The sequence below is a fragment of the Vulpes vulpes genome, unplaced genomic scaffold, assembly GCF_048418805.1.
Source record: "Vulpes vulpes isolate BD-2025 unplaced genomic scaffold, VulVul3 u000000644, whole genome shotgun sequence".
Lineage (NCBI taxonomy): Eukaryota > Metazoa > Chordata > Mammalia > Carnivora > Canidae > Vulpes > Vulpes vulpes.
The window spans coordinates 1,190,057-1,209,292 of NW_027325787.1; the positions used below are offsets into that span (position 1 = coordinate 1,190,057).

General features: G+C 43.6%; 1 protein-coding gene across 9 annotated transcripts in view; it reads right to left on the reverse strand.

Moving 5' to 3' along the window:
- TTC7B (tetratricopeptide repeat domain 7B) overlaps positions 1 to 19,236 on the reverse strand; it is a 259,212-nt gene that overhangs the window by 148,600 nt on the left and 91,376 nt on the right. For all 9 annotated transcript variants that reach the window (XM_072745564.1, XM_072745562.1, XM_072745563.1 and 6 more), the window contains one exon: positions 18,293 to 18,414. In XM_072745564.1, coding sequence (XP_072601665.1) covers positions 18,293 to 18,414 — 122 coding nt within the window. The remainder of the gene's footprint in view (positions 1 to 18,292; positions 18,415 to 19,236) is intronic.

Sequence of the window (19,236 nt, forward strand, 5' to 3'; positions counted from 1 at the left end):
TAAGATGTTTTCAAGCCCCTCGAAGCTGTTCAGAAAAGCTGGCATTTATCAATAAACCACTGGCAAGATTATTTCTTATGTATTTATTTATTTATTAAAAGATTTATTTATTTGAGAGATACAAAGATAGCAACAGAGAGAGAGAGAGAGAGAGAGAGAGAGAGAGAGAGAACATGGGCAGAGGGAGAGGGAGAAGCAGACTCTGCTGAGCAGGGAACCCAACACAGGGCTCGATCCCAGGACCCCGGGATCATGACCTGAGCTAGAGGTAGGCGCTTAAATGACGGATACCCCCAAGAGACCCAGACAAGACAATTTATACACATTTCACTCCCTAATCAAGAAAGCACCCCCTCCCTGCCTCGCCCCAGACACTTTTGGCTCCTTCAGGACAGAGACTGGGTCCTCACATGCTCCAAGAAGAACAAGACCCAGCTGCATACTGTGAGGATAACACAAGGTAACAGTAAATGTGAGTGAATGTGAGCTCCACCATCACCATCTCCTGAGACAACACTAACCACTAACCGATTCCATGCCATCCCCCCAACCCATTATTCCAGATGGTTCTCTCACCAACTTAGTGAGGCAAACAGGGTTTCATTTTCTTCTACTAACAGGGCGGGAAACAGAATGCCTGAGCCAGAAAGGAAGAGGCCTGCCCAGCAGCTCCATGAGGGAGCAGCCTCTGGATTCCCAGCACCCGGATCCTATCTGTCAGGCAGTGTTCTATCTCAGCTTTGACTGCCCGCCCTCCCCTGTCCTTTTTCAACCTTTTTATTGTGTAAAATATAGACACAGAAAGCCACGTAAAAGAAAGCTGTGGCCTGGGGAATTCTTACCATGCAAACACCCTGTATTTACCACACGGGCTAAAAACAAACCATCTCCCATCCCAATCACCCCATCCCGATGAACAGGCTCCCCTCTCTACCCAAAAGTAACTGCTATTCTGGCTTTTGAATAATCACCTCATTCCATTTCCTTATGGCTTAATCACTAGTCTACACATCTACACTAGGGTTTAGTCTTGGCCACTTTTTTCCCTTACTCAAGGAGTCTTTAAAATCTCTTCATCTGCAGGTGCATTTTCTAGCTCTTTCTGTTCTCTACAATTTATCCGTTAAAGAATCTAACCTGTTTGACCTGTAGAGTTTCCCCTTGGCCAGAAAACTGCACAGCTTCATATATTCTTCTGTTCTCTGTGTTTCTTTCACTTGGCAGTTGGATTGCAAGGCTTGACAGTCCAGGATCTGTCCCTTTTGCTCAAGACTTTGCCAGTAGTGGGTTCTTCTTTCAGGAGCCACATCAAGTCTGGCTATCACTTTTTTGTTTTGTTTTGTTTTGTTTTAGCAGCCCTTGATGCTCAATGGTTAGATACATGAATTCACTGGGAGTTGCAAAATGGTGATATTATGATCCTCTCACAGTATTTTCATTCATTAGCTGGAAAAATCATATGGGAAGGTGGCTCCTTTCATCTAATATTTGGTTTTCCAGTTCTCTTTATTTACTTTGTTAGACACTAATTTAGAGCTCATGAATTTAAACATATTTGATGAGGCTATTGCAACTTTCATCATTCTTGAAATTCAAATTGTCCCATATTTGGCCTGAATTCTTTTAACGTGATCCTAGAAATCTTTTGAGCTTCCTTGCTATCTGGTATGGAAAGATGTTCCAAGCTCATCCTATTCATTTCTTATTCTAGAACTGGAATGAGATTTCTTTTATTGGTAAATGATACCTCAAGATCAGTCGGGCACTGGGGATGTTCACTGCACCTGGGTCAGTCACTGAGATGGACCTCTCTCTCTCTCCCTTTATCACATACACACATGTGTTTATGTGTATATACACACGTGTACATGTGTACATATGCACACATATACAATACCATATGATTTCAATCATTTCCAATATTTCCAATTTAATCACCTGAATTCAGGACTGATTGTTTGTTTTTGACTTCTCCTATCTTAAATCTATTTTGCCTTTCTCCCACACCAAGATTCCTGGCTCTCAAGGACACAGGGGATAACAGACCATTCCATAAGTATTCATTTGCTTTATTCCATGTCACACAAAAGTGGTTCAGAACTGTAATGCCAATAATACTATCATCATTTTGATTACTGAAATGTTGAAAACTTATTCTCTGCATGTGTTATCAGCATTCTCCTTGCATTTTGAAATGTATGATCCTACTCTGTTATCAGACACACAAAAAACAGAAAACCATGACCCATCAACAGAGAAAAGAGCAATCAATATAAACTCACTCCGAATAGGCCCACATGTTAGATTTAGCAAAGACTTCAAAGAAGCTATTATAAGTACGATCAAAGATTTAATAGAAACCATATATAAAGACTTTTTTCAGGATCAGATGATGATAATTCAAAAATGGGGACTCTCAATAGCGAAATAGAAATGATAGAAATTAATTAAATGGAGATTTTTAGAATTAAAAATGTAAGTACGATGAACAATCCCCTAAATTGGCTCAACAGCAGCTTTGAGATGGCAGAAAAACCACTGACCTTAAAGATAAATGAATAAAAATTATCCAGTCTAAAGAACAGAGAGAAAAAGGACTGAAGAAAATCATAATTATAAAACTGCTAAATGACCAAACAAAACAAAACAAAACAAAACCTTGAAAGGAACAACCGAATTAATCACATAGAGGGGAGCAATAATAAGATGACAGTGACTTCTTATCAGACATAGTGGAAGCTATATTCAAGATGCTGAAAGAGAAGAAACTATGACCAAGAATTCTATACACAGTAAAACTGTCATTCAGAAATGAAGGCTGGGCAGCCCCGGTGGCCCAGTGGTTTAGTGCCACTTTAAGCCCAGGGCGTGATCCTGAAGACCTGGGATCAAGTCCCACGTCAGGCTCCCTGCATGGAGCCTGCTTCTCCCTCTGCCTGGGTCTCTGCTCTCTCTCTCTCTGTCTCTCATGAATGAATAAATAAAATCTTTAAAAAAAAAAAAAAAAAGAAATGAAGGCAAATAAAGATGTTCCCAGATACAAAAAACATGAGAGAATTCATAGCTAGCAGACATGCCCAATATGAAATCTTGAAGTCCATCAGACTGCAAGGAAATGACAACAGAGGGTAATCTGAATCCATAGGAAAAAATTATTTAAGAATACTAGGAATGTAAATATGTGGGTAAATAAAAAATATTGTATAAATACATTTTTAAATCATTTTGAACTTCTATAAAAATAAGATTGTTACAAGGGAATAATTATTTTTCCACATTGTTCTGTTTATATCATATAGAGACACTAATAGCACAAAGAAGGGATGAAGCTATATTAGAGTAAAGTTGTATATTTTACTAAAATGAAGTCAGTATGAACCTGAAGTACAGTGATAATTTAAGATGTACATGATAATTCATAGAGAAACCACTGTAATTTTTTAAAATACAGCTATAAAAATCAACAGAAGAATTAAAATGTAATATTAAAAGTATTTATTTAATACAAAAGAAGGTGATAGAGAGGAACAAAGAATTTAAAAAGATGCCAGACATATAGAAAACAGCAAGATGGCAGACAAAACTCTAACCATATCCAACAGTTATGTTAAATGTAAATGGACTAGACACTCCAATTAAAAGGCAAATATTTTTATACTGAATAAAAACAGTAATAACCGACTATAAGCTATCTACAAGAAATATACGAGAGAGGTACATTACTCCAAAGACACAAAGAGTCTGTGTCTAAAAATATACCTCTATAAACAGCAACAAGATAGCTAGTGTGGTTATGTTAATATCATGTAAGATGGTCCTTAAGTGATGAAACATTACTAGAGATAAAGAAGCATTTATGAAGAATCTACAGCTAACATCTTATGTTATAGTGAAACCCCAAATGTTTTCTTCTTAAGAAGATGTCTGCTCTTACCACCTCTCTTCAACGTTACCACCTTTCGTTAGTGCAATAAGGTTAATAAATGGAAATAAAAGACCTACAGTTTGGAAATGAGAAGTAAAACTTTTTACTCACTGATGACATGATCCCATAAATAAAAATTCTAAGTAATCTATTTAAAAATTACACTAATTAATTAGTTTGGCAAGGTTGCAATATATAATATTGATATACAAAATCAACAGCACATCTTATATGACAGCAGAGTAATCTGAAAGTGACATTAAGAAAATAATTCCATTCACAAGAGCATGGAAATTAATAAAATACTTAGGACAAACTTAACAAAAAATGTAAAACTTGCACAATAAAAACTACAAAACATTTCTGAGAGAAATTAAAGAAAATCTAAATAAATGGAGAGGTACTGGATTAGAAGATTCACTATCACTTATGTGGCAATTCTCCCTAAATTGATCTAGAGATTCAATGCCAACCTTATCAAAATCCTGGCAGGCTTTTTGTGTAGAGATTGACAAGCTGATTCTAAATTGTATATAGAAATGTCAAGGACTGAGAGTAGCCAAAATAATTTTGAAAAAGAACAAAGTGCAGAACTTACACTATCTAATTTCAAAACTTGCTGTAAAGCTACATATTAAAGACAGTGTGGTATTGGCCTAAAGGTAGACATATAAATCAATGAAACAATACAGAGACTCCAGAAATAAACCTTTAAATTTAGGTTCAGTTAACTAATTTTTTTACTGAAGTGTCAAAGCAATTTAGTGGGAAAAGAGACTTCAACAAATGTGGTCAGACAACTCAATACCTAGATGCAAAAAAATTTACTTAGACCCTTACCTCACACCATACACAAATATCAAAAAAACAGATAATAGACCTACATATAAAAAGCTAAAACCATAACATTTATTGAATAAAACAGAGGAGAAAATCGTTGTGATCTTAGATTAGGCAAAATTTTCGTAGACATGATACCAAAAGGATGAACCATTAAAAAAAAAACAACTGATAAACTGGACTTCATCAAAATCAACTTTTCCTCCTTTAGTGACATCATTTAAAAAATGAATACATGCCCCAGACAGGCAGAAAATATTTGCAAATTATATAACTGATTAAAAAAACTTGTATCCAAAATATATAAAGAACTCCTACAACTTGATAATAAGACAATCCAACAGAAAACAGGTCAAAAAATTTGGATAGATGTTTCACCACAGAAGATAGAAGAAGAGCTAAGAAGCAAACAGAAACTGCTGAACCTTATTAATCATTAGAAAAATGGCAAATTCAAATCACAATGACCATTACAAACCCACAAGACTGGCTTTGATATAAAAACTGGCAATCCCGAGTGTCGAAGAGAATGGAAAGAAGCTGGAATGCTCACACATTACTGGCAGGAATGTAAAATAGCACAACCACTTTGGAAAACAGCTTGTCAGTTTTCTTAAAAAGTTACACATAAACAATCATATGACCCATCAATTCCACTCCTGTGAATCTATCCAAGGGAAATGAAAACATGTGTCTACAGAAAGATTTGCACATGAAGGTTCATAGCCGCATTACTCATAATAGCTAAAAAGTGCAAACAACCCAAATGTTCATCAATTGGTATATGAGTCAACAAAAAACAGCATATCCACACAATGAAATAGCTATTTAGCAATAAAAAAGAATGACCTCCTGAGATATGCTGCAATGTGGGTGAACATCAAAACCATGCTAAGTGAAAGAGGCAGGACACAAAGGACCACATACACTAGGGTTCCATTTATGTGAGATTTGTAGGAAAGGCAAACCAAGAGAGACAGATAATAGTTCAGTGGTTGCCTGGGCTACAGAGTAGGAGTGGGAACAGACAAATAGGCAGGTACCCTTTTTAAGGTGATGGAAACATTCTAAAGCTGAAGTGTGATGATCACACCACTGTCAAGACTTACTAAGAACAATTGAACTGGGGTGCCTGGGTGGCTCAGTGGTTGAGTGTCTGCCTTCGGCTTAGGTCATGATCCAGAGGTCCTGGGATGGAGTTCCTCATCAGGCTCCCCCCAGGGAGCCTGCTTCTCCCTGTCTGTGTCTCTACCTCCCTCATGAATAAATAAATAATCTTAACAACAACAACAACTGAAGTGTGTATTTACAACAGGTGAATTTTTGATATATCTATTAAACCTGAATGAAGCTGCTAAAAAATATAGCAGCTTGCTTTATGATCCTTCCTGGCTACCTCCCCCCACCCCACCCACATTTACATCTACCTTTTTGTTCTTTTGTCTCTTGGGTCACTTCTCTGTCGATTTCTATTCATGCTCCCCAGTTTCCCCTCACTGTGGGGAACAGTCCCAGCAAAGAGCCCCGTGGTCCATTTCCAAGTCTTCAGAGGGGCCAGGCTGCTCCAGCCCATTGGATCTTAGTTGGCTAATCCTAGTTGGCCAGACAAGCTGTCCAGTAAATACTTGTTTGTTCTTCCAGGGTCTCTTGTTCTCAGGCCCATGAGAGGCCCCACTGCTTCCTTCTGCTTTCTCCCACCCAAATGCAGGTAACATGCCAGGCCATTGCTGTCCAGAGGTCTGTCACATGAACATCAGCTTGTACTTTGGAGTTCTTGAGTATACCTTGTCAGCTAGCCCTATTGTCAATGCTGGTCATGGGCTTTGGTTTTGCTACCTGGTTAGTCTTTTATGTGGATATATGAGAAGATTCAAAAACCATCCTGCTACTACTGTCATCATGCTCCCAGATTTCTCAGCTGCCAAGTCTTACCTTTCCCTCTAGGGAATGGACAAATCCTTCACTCTGTGGGCGGACCAGACCTTGGTATAAGTGCTTACTACATGCCAGACACTATCAAGCACACTATGATTATTAACTCACTTAACCCACCTAATAACACTGTGATGTAGGTACTATTACTATCCCCAGTTTATGAAAGGGGACACTGAAGCACTGACAGGTTAAGTAACTTGCCAAGGTCATAGTGCAAGCAAATGTCTCTTATAAAATCTAGAGTCTGCACTGTTTAACCACTAGACAATGCTGCCTCTAACGAACATATAAAGTGTTTCTGGCCTGAAAGATCTAGCATTCACCCATGACTCACATCCTTGTCCCCCTCAGTCCTCTCTAAGATGGGAAATTGTACCCCTCCTTCAAGGACCAAGTTCAAGTGTCAATTCTTCTAGGAAACTGGATGAACTCACATCAGCAGGTGGCTCCTTCTTCCTCCTCTCTCTTTTCTCCGGCCCATCCCTTTATGATAGTGCTTTTTCACCAGGTGTTATAATGATCTGCTGACATCTGTGTCTTCTTCATGAACTCAGAGAACATTTTTTATTCATCTCATATCACGGAGCTTACCCTAGTGACTGGCGCCCAGCAGGCTCTCAATAAACATGCATGGAACTGAGTGGGCAATAGTTGGTTCTTTTAAAAACTAGCTCAAAATGTACTTGAAAGCAACATAACTGCATCTTTAAAAAAAAAAAACACAACAACCTGTAATTCAGAGGTTTTACCAAGTCTGGCTAATGAGTTTTTCTGGGGTATTCTTCAGAAGAAACACAGCATCTGATTCTTCCTGATATTTTAGCTGCTTATTCCCAACATGCAGAGATTGTTGCTTCTGATGCTAATTTGTCAGGGAGATTCAAAGGAGAACCAGCTACTATACCCTCCAACCAAGCACCTGCCAGCAGAGAGAGGATAAAGGAGAAGAACTAGCAGAAGGAAGGGACTACGTGTCTGTGCCAGGCTTAATTACCACCAAAGTCACCTATGAATAAACAGGAAAAATTCAAGCCAAAAATAGGGAGGAAGGTGGAAAAAGAAGTCAAATGTCAATTGGAAAAAAAAAAGACCAATTCATTAATTTTTTTAAAATTAATGATTTTAAAATTTTAAATTTATTTAATTTTATGCAGGATTAATAATTTTTTTAGTAAATTTTTAAGTAATTTTATGCAGGATTTTGCTATGAGAACAACATGCAATCTACAATATGCAATACAACTGCATTGTAGATTTCCTTGTTGGTGTACAGATCGATGGTGGACATTGCCATACCAATATAAAGGCAGATACTTGTAAGAAAATTTATAGCCCCTCTCATTTTCGATAGAAGGTTCTAGTATTTCCTAAGAAAAGTCAGAAATTCTGCAAAGATGTCTTAGTCATGTTCTGGGCTTTAGCTCAATCTCTCTCTTTGCAACTCCAAGAGTTGACTAAAAATACCTCTGGGGGGAAAAATGGAGAGAAAAACAATGATTTAAAAAGAAATAGGTAGGAAGTATCCCTTGAAAAGAGCTGGGGCCCTCATCCCCTCCAACCCTGCTCTCGTGTGAAATATTAATGCATCTGACACCCAGACCAGGGAAGGAGAACAGCAGGTTAATGAGTCTGCTCTGGCCTAGAGCCAGAGGTCTGCCCCCCTTACTATCTACCCGGCTTCCAGGGCGAATACATCTGGACCCACTCTGTGGCACAGATGTCACCAAATTACTGGGACAGTTCCCCGCAGTCTGACAGGCTCACAGAGGGTGAAATTTGGCTGCCTTCTTGACCAGACAGGATGCAAATTCCTCTTTCCTGACACACATGTGTCATTTCAACCGTCTGCCCTTCAGGGGCTGCACACAAAGCCCACAAATACTCTCATAGGCTGCTGGGTCCAACTTCCCCCCACAAAGTTTCAAGTCAAAGAGATACTGGCTTAAAAAATTCAGGTCTGGGAGGCCCTGGGAGCAAACTTTTTTAACAACTAAGCCACTGAAGACAATCATTCTCTTTCCTGCTGTGGGAACTCTGGATGCCCATCCAGATGTGTCCATGCTAGGCTTAAGTGAGGAGGCCTATAATCACCGAAATTCCACTAAGCTAGGAGTCTGTCAGGGCCTTCTTGAGGACTTTTCTTTTCTCTTTTTAAAGATTTTATTTATTTATTTATTTATTTATTTATTTATTTATTTATTTAAGAGAGAGAGAGAGAGAGACAGAGACAGAGAGCATAAGTGAGGGGCAGGGGGCAGAGGCAGAGGGAAAAGCAGACTCCTTGCCGAGCAGGGAGTGCAATGTGGGACTTCATCCCAGGACCCTGAGATCATGACCCGAGCTAGAGGCAGACTTGACTAACTGAGCCACCCAAGCACCCTGAGGACATTCTGATAATTAAGCCACCATTATTCTAAATATCCTCCAATCACAGAGGTAGGGCAGAAAGCAGTGGTCCCTATGATTTATCCAGAAAACGTATTATTTCTGATCAAGGTCAAGGAAAGTATTTTATATCTGTCCCCCTCCACCCATTTAACAGAAAGGCATCATCTGCAGAAAGACCTAGATGAACAGAGCACATCTCTTTCTTTACCACTGAGAAGCAGTAACTGGGGCAGTGAGTTCCACCTAGCTCTCAATAAACATATGCTACGCATTACCTAATTTTAAAGGAAGCATGCAACCATTAGGCATCTGCGAGCCACAGCCATCTCCACTGAGAATGAGAAGTTCATCTACTCATTTGTTCATTCATGTATAACTCTATACCACACATTGCTCAAGGTACAGATTCCTCTCCAAACAAAACGGAAATTTCTGCCCAAGTAGAACTTACAGTCTAGTGATGGGAGACAGACAAATTAGATAAGAAAAAAAATTACAATGTGAGTAAAGGGTTAACAAATTCTTTTCCTCGTCTGCTTGAGAATTTGACCTGAGGTTAACTTCCTAGTTCTGTTTCTCTGGAAACCTAATAAAGATAAAAATGTCAATTATGTTACTAGGCAACACTGCTTATGATAAAAATGACCACTGATTGATAACTTGCATCTGGACTGGAAGGAACCACATATATCTGTTGGGGACATCATAGCTTGCACTTCCTCTAATGTGAGGACTTAAAACTGAGCATATCCCTCGGGAAATCCTGAATACTTGGGACAGATCCCACACTTACTAATTGTGAGGCTCATTCTCTACCAGCTGAGCTGTCACTTGAGGAGGGAGGGACAAATAGAACAACTCCTGGGTGGCCATATGGACTGCTGAGAGCATGATTCACATAGAAGAGAAATCCCTGACACTGCCTGGCTGGCAATTTATGATCTTGTTCTAGATCTTTCTATTTAGATCGGTGTCAACTGTGGCCTATGAAAGTCTTGTGAGTCGGAATGTTTAACTGAACCTAAGAAGACCCTGGTAAGCATTATTCATAGTATACTTGATGCTGGTTAAATGTTAAGGAGAAAAATAAGGCAGATAAAAAGAAGAGGTTAGTTGGCCAGGATGCTTTTGAAGATCCCTTCAGGTCAAAATCACAAGCACCACTCCAACCCCACCCTGACTTAGTTAGCTGTCATGTCTTCGGGCTCCGTCATCCCTCAGGAAAACTGCCCCTAACCGCCAAATCTAGGTCAATCTCGTTTTAAAACGGACTCTCACAGAAATGGGTACGTTCCTTCCTGAGCACTGTCTCCGTGCTATACATCCAAGAATATAATGATCTAATTTCTCTCTGAGAGCAAGAAGCATGTCTGGCTGCTCACCATTTTATCCCTAGCACCTGAAGAATGTCTGGCACAGAAGAGGAGCTGAATAAATGCTGGCAGAACAAGTGAGTATCACAACATATCTGGAGCCAAACAGAGGTGGGTAGTATTCCTCATACCACAATGCCTGTTCCTGTGTGTGTCTACTCGTGCTACTCCCATCCAGAGCACGACCCGGAGTTGCTCTGCAACTATTGCCATTGCCATCGGCAATTCCCAGGGGATCAATCTCCAGTCATATCAAGAGGTATGGAGGATATTAAAGAATTAAGTTAATTTTGATGGTTAGACACTGTATCGTACAACTCCCCCTTTGGGGGAAAACTTGCAAAATGAGAGGGTAAATTTTAAAATGTCAGCATTTCTTCTTGTTTCTTAAGGCTTCACCCACTGCTCATTATTATCTATTTTCCTGCTGAACTAGAAAATCCACAGGGATCATTTGCTTTCTTGACCCCAGCTCCTAGCCTGTGAATACTTGACAGATGGATAAATAAGTGAGTGAATAAATAAATAAATAATCTCTCCCTCTCCTCCTGCCCCCATTAAAATAGAACATCACCACCCGAGAGAAATCTCTCATGAAGAACTAAAATAGGGCAGCCCCGGTGGCCCAGCGGTTTAGTGCCGCCTTCAGCCTGGGGTGTGATCCTGGAGACCCAGGATCGAGTCCCACATCAGGCTCCCTGCACGGAGCCTGCTTCTCCCTCTGCCTCTCTCTCTCTCTGTCATGAATAAATAGATAAAATCTTAAAAAAAAAAAAAAACTAAAATAAACTCCTGTGCTAGTTCATCATTCAGAGAATTCCAATTCTAAATGGTGGCTAAAGGAGGCAGTGCACAGCTGGTCAAAACCAGGCAGGGAAGGGGCCATATGAGATGCAAAGGACTGCCGGTGGGCTCACTGGTCCCTCCTCCTTCACCCCCAACCTCAGCACTTTGGAAGCCTACAATGACCCACCCTGTTCTTTTGCCAAAGACAAGGGCAGACCAGTATGGATGCCCCCACCTGGTTGTGCTCATAAAGCTCCCAGACGACACAGCACCCTAAATGTTCATTGTTAGTACACTGAAATCAAGTACCTGTTCCCTATGATTCAGGCCCCATAATTCATCACGAAAAGTGGTCTTGGAGTTTCATAATTAAAATTGACAAAGGTTCCTTTGTTTCCATACTGAAATTTTGATGGCATTAAGGGATTAGCCAGAGCTAGTCTACGTTTAAACAAAACAGAGAAGATTTGGCTGATGCTTTCTGTTACATAAATAATTACATCTAGATTGGCTTTTAAAGGTCCTTGTTTCCTAGGTATAACGTAATCCTGCAAGCTCTCAGTGCCCCACCTTCAAGAACAGGGTACTAACCAGGCATGGTCCTTATGGTCCAAGTGGTGATAAAACAGGACGGGGGTTCAGGAGAAGGAGATACAGGTCCCGGCTCTGCCACCAACCAGCTGCGTGGCCCTGAAGGAGATCGCGTTGCCTTATTTATTGACTGTTTTGCCAACCAAAATGTAAACTCCACAGGGGCAGTGATTGGGCCTCACTTGCTCTCTTAGAACAGCGTTGGGCACTAGTAAGTAGCCTAGTAAGATTCTCGATAAATACTTATTCAGCAATACTGAACGGGATTTCTCTCTTAGACTCCACATCTATAAAGGGTAGTGAGTAAAACCAATGTGTCTGACAAACCTCTAGGACTTCTAGACTCTGTACCCCCTCCCCCCAATCAGTCCAACTATTACGGCAATCTTGCTTAGGAGTGAGATGACTCAGCAGAGTGAGCTTGGGTGACCAAAAGCCTAGCCTTCTGCACCCAGTCTGCACCTCTCCCCTTCCAATGGCTTCAGCCACACGGGACTCCTTTCAGATTCTGAAACACATCAAGCTCCTGCCTGGCTCAAGGCTTTGCACACGCTGGACCCTCCACTTGGAATCCTACTTCTCCTGGTCTCGGCAAGGTTATTACTATCCAGTCCTGGGCTCTGTGTCACCTCCTCAGGACGCCTGGCCTGACCACCCTACCTAAGCAGGTGCCCTCTATTAATCTGCATTCACGGCACCCATTCATTCCCTGACACGTATTCGAATTTGTAATTGTATACATTATTATCCATTTCCCTTGGGAGACAGCATGCCTCCCACAAACCTGGACTGTATCTCTTCTATTCAACAAAGTAGTGCCAAGCACAGTACTTGACACACAGGAGAACTCAACAAATCCTTGGATGCCTGGCCAAACCCACTGCACGCCAGGTCCCATGCTGAGAGGGTTATATAAAAATCCACAATCTCTATATAAATGCTCATCCCAGCCAGCCTGATCTCATAGCCTGCAGAATGTACCCGGTGCTGCTCAGAGCTCTAACGGCATACCTCTACCCACTATTGGGGAGGTGGCCCTGGCTCTCCCCCATCTATCTGCATTGACATCACTCCAAGACCACTTCTCCTCCAAAGCTTTATTCCCCTTTACAGGTGGTGTAGCCATGTCCATACGGCAGTTTTCTTCTTCGCTTTTGCAGCAACCTGGACTCGCCCTGTCAACATGCACAAACTATCCTGAAATTGCTTGTTTTCATTCTTAATTCCCTATGGGACTGTGAGTTGCAGGCGGGCAGGACCCTGTCCCTCCTCTTCACCCCTGCCTAAGAGATGGTCGGGGACCTGATCAGTATGCAAGGAAGCCTCCTCAAATGAATGAACAAATGACTTTCCTGAATGAATGAATAAATGGGGCCCAGAAACAAGTGCTCACCTTGCTCAGTTAAAGCGATCAGGTGTTTGCCCATCGTTTACTCCTTCATAAAACAGTATTGCATTACTTATGTTTCTGTCTTAACCTTTTCTTTTCTCCTCCCGTCTCCTAGAGTGCAGGCCCATTTCCTTCCAATCTCTGAATCTCTCAAAAACTGCCAGGGACCAGAAGTTGATATGTATTAAATGCTTCCTGGAAATGTGTCTGAATTCTCTCCTGGTCACTGCATTTGACTTATGATGTACAGAGTCATGTGCAATTTAAAAAGTGAACACTGGGATCCCTGGCTGGCGCAGTGGTTTGGCGCCTGCCTTTAGCCCAGGGCGTGATCCTGGAGACCCGGGATCGAATCCCACATAGGGCTCCCGGTGCATGGAGCCTGCTTCTCCCTCTGCCTGTGTCTCTGCCTCTCTCTCTCTCTGTCTCTCTCTCACTATCATAAATAAATAATAAAAAAAAAAATTAAAAAAAAAAGTGAACACTTCTTAGCGCTATGGGAGGGAAGACTGCCTGAATGCTCGAGTGTACAGGCCAGGGTCAGGCTGCTCCAGCGCCTGGGGAGCCAGCATGGCCCCCCATGTGTCCTGGCCGGCCCCCTCTCCATGACCGCAGGGCTGTGGGAGCCCAGCCACTGCCGCTGCTGGTCTCTGGGGCCAGAAGCACAGGAAGCACCCTCCTCAGCAGCCCCTGGTACACTGTGGACCTCAGTATCCCCTTGTCAGCCTCCTAATTCTAGTCTACATTAAGCAGGGCTGAACAGTCACAAAGGCCAACAAAATTACTGAGCAAGTCTGGGGATTTTTAAAGCCAATGCACAGTGGTGATTAGTGGTCTTATTTGATGGACTATAATAACAAAACTCCAAAAAGCCCCTCTACACCACTTTATTCCCAAGCGTGGCACCAAACACCACAGGGCAACTCAGAGTCTGACCATCCCCCTGACTTCCCACCATCTTCATGTCAGGGTCTCACAGGCAGGACTCTGGGATGCACTCCAGCAAGAATACAACCCCCGGGCACATCTCCCAGGGGTCACTGGACATTTGCCTTTTTGTTTTAGCTTAACCCCCTCCCTCCCTGAATTAAAACCAATTTGGAACCAGGGCAAAACACTCTCTGCCATCCAACCACCCATTTTGGTCAGCCAGCGCATCTGACATGAAGCAAAGTTACTTGACATGTCCTTTGCTACCCTTTGTTTATAAGAGATGGTCAAATATCCTTAAAATAGCACACAGTCAATAACTGGCATCCCAAACCCAAGCTTCCTGGAAATCCTGGCCACAAGGACTCAAGTGGGAAGTATCATTTCTCTTCCCCTTAGAAGGCCGAGGGGCACCCGGCTGGCTCAGTTGACGGAATGTGTGATTCTTGATATCGGGGTTGCGAGTTCAAGCCCCACACTGGGTGTAGAGGTTACTTAAAAATGAAATTTTTAGAAATCTTAGGGGGACAAAAAAGGTTGAAGGGACCCCCGGGCTGAGGCCATTTCTGGGCCACTAGCTACACTGCCTGGTGGATGCCCATTTGAACCACGTCAGACCAGTCAGCCCATCTCCCTTCTTGGGTGCACATTGAGGCGGCTGGTCATGAGCGCCATCCCAGCTAACCAATACACCTCATGAGCAGGGCTCACCTAAACCAGTAGTCATAAATAACAAATGCCCTTCCCCGAAAAATGTGTGGTGTGAGGCTCAGCAATCAAATGGGTGATGTCTGCTTTGTGAACTTCCACTTCAGCTGGAGGCTGACCTTCACCTGGTGCCACCTCCTGCCAGAAGGTTATCTGGCATCATCATCCCTGGAAATGACAAGGTGGCACCTGCTGCCTGCCTGACGCTTCACAAAGGGCTTCCACGTGCATTTTCATACTTGTGCCTCTCCTCAGCTCTGTGACGTAGGTGGGGTTGGACCCATTTGACAGATAGAGAAACTGAGACCCAGTGAGGAGAAGGACTGGTTCCAAACCCAAAGCCTCTGCCTCCAACATGCTTGCTGCCCCTCGTCTGAGTGCCTGCCTGGGCAAGGCCGCTCTAAGACTCCTGGAGATCGCGTCCTGGCCCTCGGAGGCTAACACTCTCTCATTTTACCCTCTGCAGAGCTGAGCAAGACGGTCTCTTTCATCCTTAGCAGGCCTGCTGCTGCCATCCAAAGGGACAGGAGCACGAGACATGGAATAGATGTGGCTGTGTGGGGCTGGGAGGTCACCATGCATTCTTTCCCTCCAGGGGGAGACAGGCCGCAGGAGGGGCCTGGGGGGCAGGGGACAGGGGAGGAGATCGGAATCTGTGGGATGCTCTGGATGAGACACGAGGAAAAGTGTGATGAGAAAACCCCAACCTGCCCCAGCGACATCTCGTCCTTGGGTCTGGTGCCTCCTCCCAGAGGGGCAGGATGATGACAGCCCCCTCGTTGCTGGGGGCCGGCCCCAGCCTCTCCACACAGCTGGACTCTCCCCCTAGTGGAGCGGCACTGGAAGTGCTGAGGGCAGAGCCTGGTGACCATTGATGACAATGACATAAGAGCCTTGGTCTGGGACTCAGGTTCTTTCTGGGAGAGATTCAAGTTCACTAGCTTGGCACACACTCTTGGAAAAGATGGGAGGATTATACAAGAATAAGATTAATTACTAATCATTAAGTCCTCTGGGATGACAACTAAAAGGCTGAAGACATCACAGTATGTTTCTAAAGAAAAAGTGCTTTATCAATTCCCATCTCCCATTGTGAAGCTCTTCTACAGCCCATTTTCTCATCCTTGCAAATCAGCCAAACCCTTTCCACAATATCTTTTCAGGAACATATCTTTAAAGTGCAGAGGGGCGCATGGATGGCTCAGTGGGTTAAGCATCCGACTCTTGGTTTTGGCTCGTCATGATCTCAGGGTTGTGAGATTGAGCCCCGTGTCGGGCTCCACGCTGGGAATGAAGCCTGCTTAAGATTCTCTCTCTCTCTCTCTCTCTCCCCCTCTCTAAAAAATAAATAAAAATAAGAATAATAAAAAAAATAAAGTGTAGAAAAACAAAAAGGAGCAAACATACCCGAAAATGGGATGTTGGAAGCCACTGGTACTTAGGGGCAGCAGCCACCTCTAGGTGTCCCCGCCCCCTACACAGAGATACTGGCTGTGAACATCCGTCCACTGACAAATGACCTGGGTGTGGCTCTCAAGCCCTGAGAAACCCACCGCTCTAAGTCAGACGTCTGGCAGCACCAGACATGCCCCAAAGCTCCTGCTGCTCCCTCTCCTTTCATTCATATTTTGTGGTCTCCAAACTGGCCTTCACCTCCACCTACCCCAAAGTAATGTCTCATGACTGCTGCAAAGGACATTGCAGTTGGCAAGGACTGTCTGGAGTGGCTGGCCAATCCTATCCCTGGCCTTTGGAGCCCAAAGAAGAGAGTGAGAGGACGAGAAAGGAGGAGAAAAGGCTTCCAAGTTAAGCAGTGTCTTCACTTTGGCTACATCAGTGGGAATCTCCTTGAACTTGAGTAAAAAATGAAAAGAGAAATGAGCCGGTAAGCAATTGCTGGCATGTAATCCATCATCTAGTGCAAACCTCTCATCATTATTATTTTTTAGTTGGATTCCAGGGGCCAGCCAACATTTCAGGGCAGGAGGTTGGAGCCCAAGAGGACTAGCTTCTTCCTCTTCCATGAACAGGCCTCGGATGAAAATAAATTACCCAGCCCACCTTTACCAGTCCTACATGGGGCATTTTCAGTAGAAGGCATTGGTTTAGTGCCCCCAAAAGCTCCGAGGGAGCACATTCCTGCCTCTGGACTTGCATCTGGGAGTCAACCACATACACTTGCAGGTTAGAGGGGGAGACAGCAAGGTTGGGGCTCCTCTGGGATGACTACCATTTATTGTTAAGAGGGAGAAGAAACAGGTCACTCAAAGATGCCCTGTTTACCCTCTTCTCCCTCTATTTATAACATCACAGGAGCTAGAACTAAAGCATCAGTGTGGAGGACATGCACTACTGCTCACATGATCTGATCAGTGGCAGATGAGATCAAACTTGAGGGCATCTTCTCTAGCCAGTCCAAACCTTGGGGCATTACTGCGGCCTTTTGCATGTCGTGCCGATCTGAACCAATGTCCTCTGGGGCCAAGCAGGTCTTCTCCACCAACAATTTAGCAGGATTTGGAAAACAAGCTTTTACCCACAACTAATGAAAGATGGGTGCCTGTGGCTCTGAGTCGTCAAGCAGAAGAAATGCCACTTCCATGAGCTCTGCCCCAAGGTTTGACGCTCTTAAAAATGAAGAGGGAGCAAACCCCTGTTCATTTATGCAAAGGCTGGGACTCGTGTCCCCTCTCTCGTTTAAAGCACTACGTGACGGTCCCTAGAGGGAGGGGAACAGGCCTGCGAGGAGCTACGGGTGAGAGGCCGGATACCTACTGTGGGTCTTCGTGCACGTCTATCCTGCAGCACAAGGTCAAAACAAGGGACAGCTGAAGAAATTTGGAACAGAATCATCGCATTTCTTGTAAGAGCAACACACAAAGGAAAAGCAATGACCAATTTGTCAGAGAGCATCCCTCACGTTCACTTTCATACACCTTTTCCCAAGGCAGCTCGGGTGGAAAATGTGCCTGTGTGACGTCACAGCCACACTTTCCTACAAACTGTTGGAGGTTTGGCAGACCCAATTCTCTGAACCAGTGTGCTGGGACTTCCAAGTCACCCCCCGACAAAAGGGGTTTTTGGTCTGTGCAGTAAGGACCACTGACATCAAGGAGGGCAGCATATGGCACACTCCCATTACACACCCGCTGGCCCAGGACTTCCAGCCTGTGACTCATCCTCACCAAGAAGCCCTCCTTCCTCCCTTCTCCCACCTTCAAACCTCATGGCAAAGTGGGAGAGCCGGGGGAGAAGAGACAAAAGAGCCTACATTCGTTATTTAAAAACAAATTAAAAAAAAAAAAAAAAGATTCCAACCATAGTTCATGTTTAAAGTTGCTTTGTTACAACAGCTAAACCAGAGCCGGTGTGGTCAGGCTATTTTCCTTCTTTAGGAACCTGATTTAAAAAATGAAGAAGGCTTACCCATTTTTGAAATAGAGGACATGAGCTCTCTGAAGTCCTGTTTCTAGGAAAAAACCTAGTTCTTGATCGTGGGGAGCAGGGCCAGGCTTAGGGCTTCTGTTTTGAATATTGGTAAGTATTACCTAGAAGGGGAGAAAATCGGAAAACTAATGAGATCCACATCCAAGCCTAGTCCCTTCATACCGCATCTCTAAATGCACTGCCCAACCTGACAAATCGGCTTCCTCACACCCACATTGGTGCCCAGGGACTGGTGCAGATGTGAGTGCAGAGATCAGGGAAGCCAAGAGAATGACACCTCCGAGCTGGGGCACGGGAGGCCCTCCTGGCACGGCGGGTGCTGACGGGTGCAGGGTGCCAGGAGAAGCATTGAGGTGGAGGGGCTCTGCTGGATGCCAGGATGTGGACAGAGTCCGAGTGAGAAGGACACAGGTCCCAGGATCATCCACCAATGATGGCAGAGGTCACTGACGGGCGGACTGCAGGGCCAGCCCTACAGAAGCTTGATGAACTCTGAAGAAAGCTGAGCTGAGAAGCGCTGTGATTGGCATTGGCCCTGAAATTCCCCAGGGAGGGTGAACTCTCTAGGCTTCAAAGTCAAAGCCAATGGAGTCTCAAGGGGAGCGTGGAGAAAAACAACCTGAGCTCTCTCTTTCTCTCCCTCTCTCCCAAAACTTGATCTTTTGTCAACGGATAACAAGGTTTTAAAGGTCTAAATTTTTGGCCCCACGAGAAAGACTGCCAACTGATCAGGAGAAAGATCTTCAAGTTGGGGCGGGGGGCGGTCATAGCGAAGGGTAAACACATATCTATTGTTTGTTACAGGGGCCATTCGCTTTAAGCTGTCAAGTCAAATGAAGCATTTATCAGACAGAAGCTACTTGCAGCCCATTTAAAAAACCCTACACGTGCTCTCCAAACCTGCTGCCCACATTTGCTGAAGT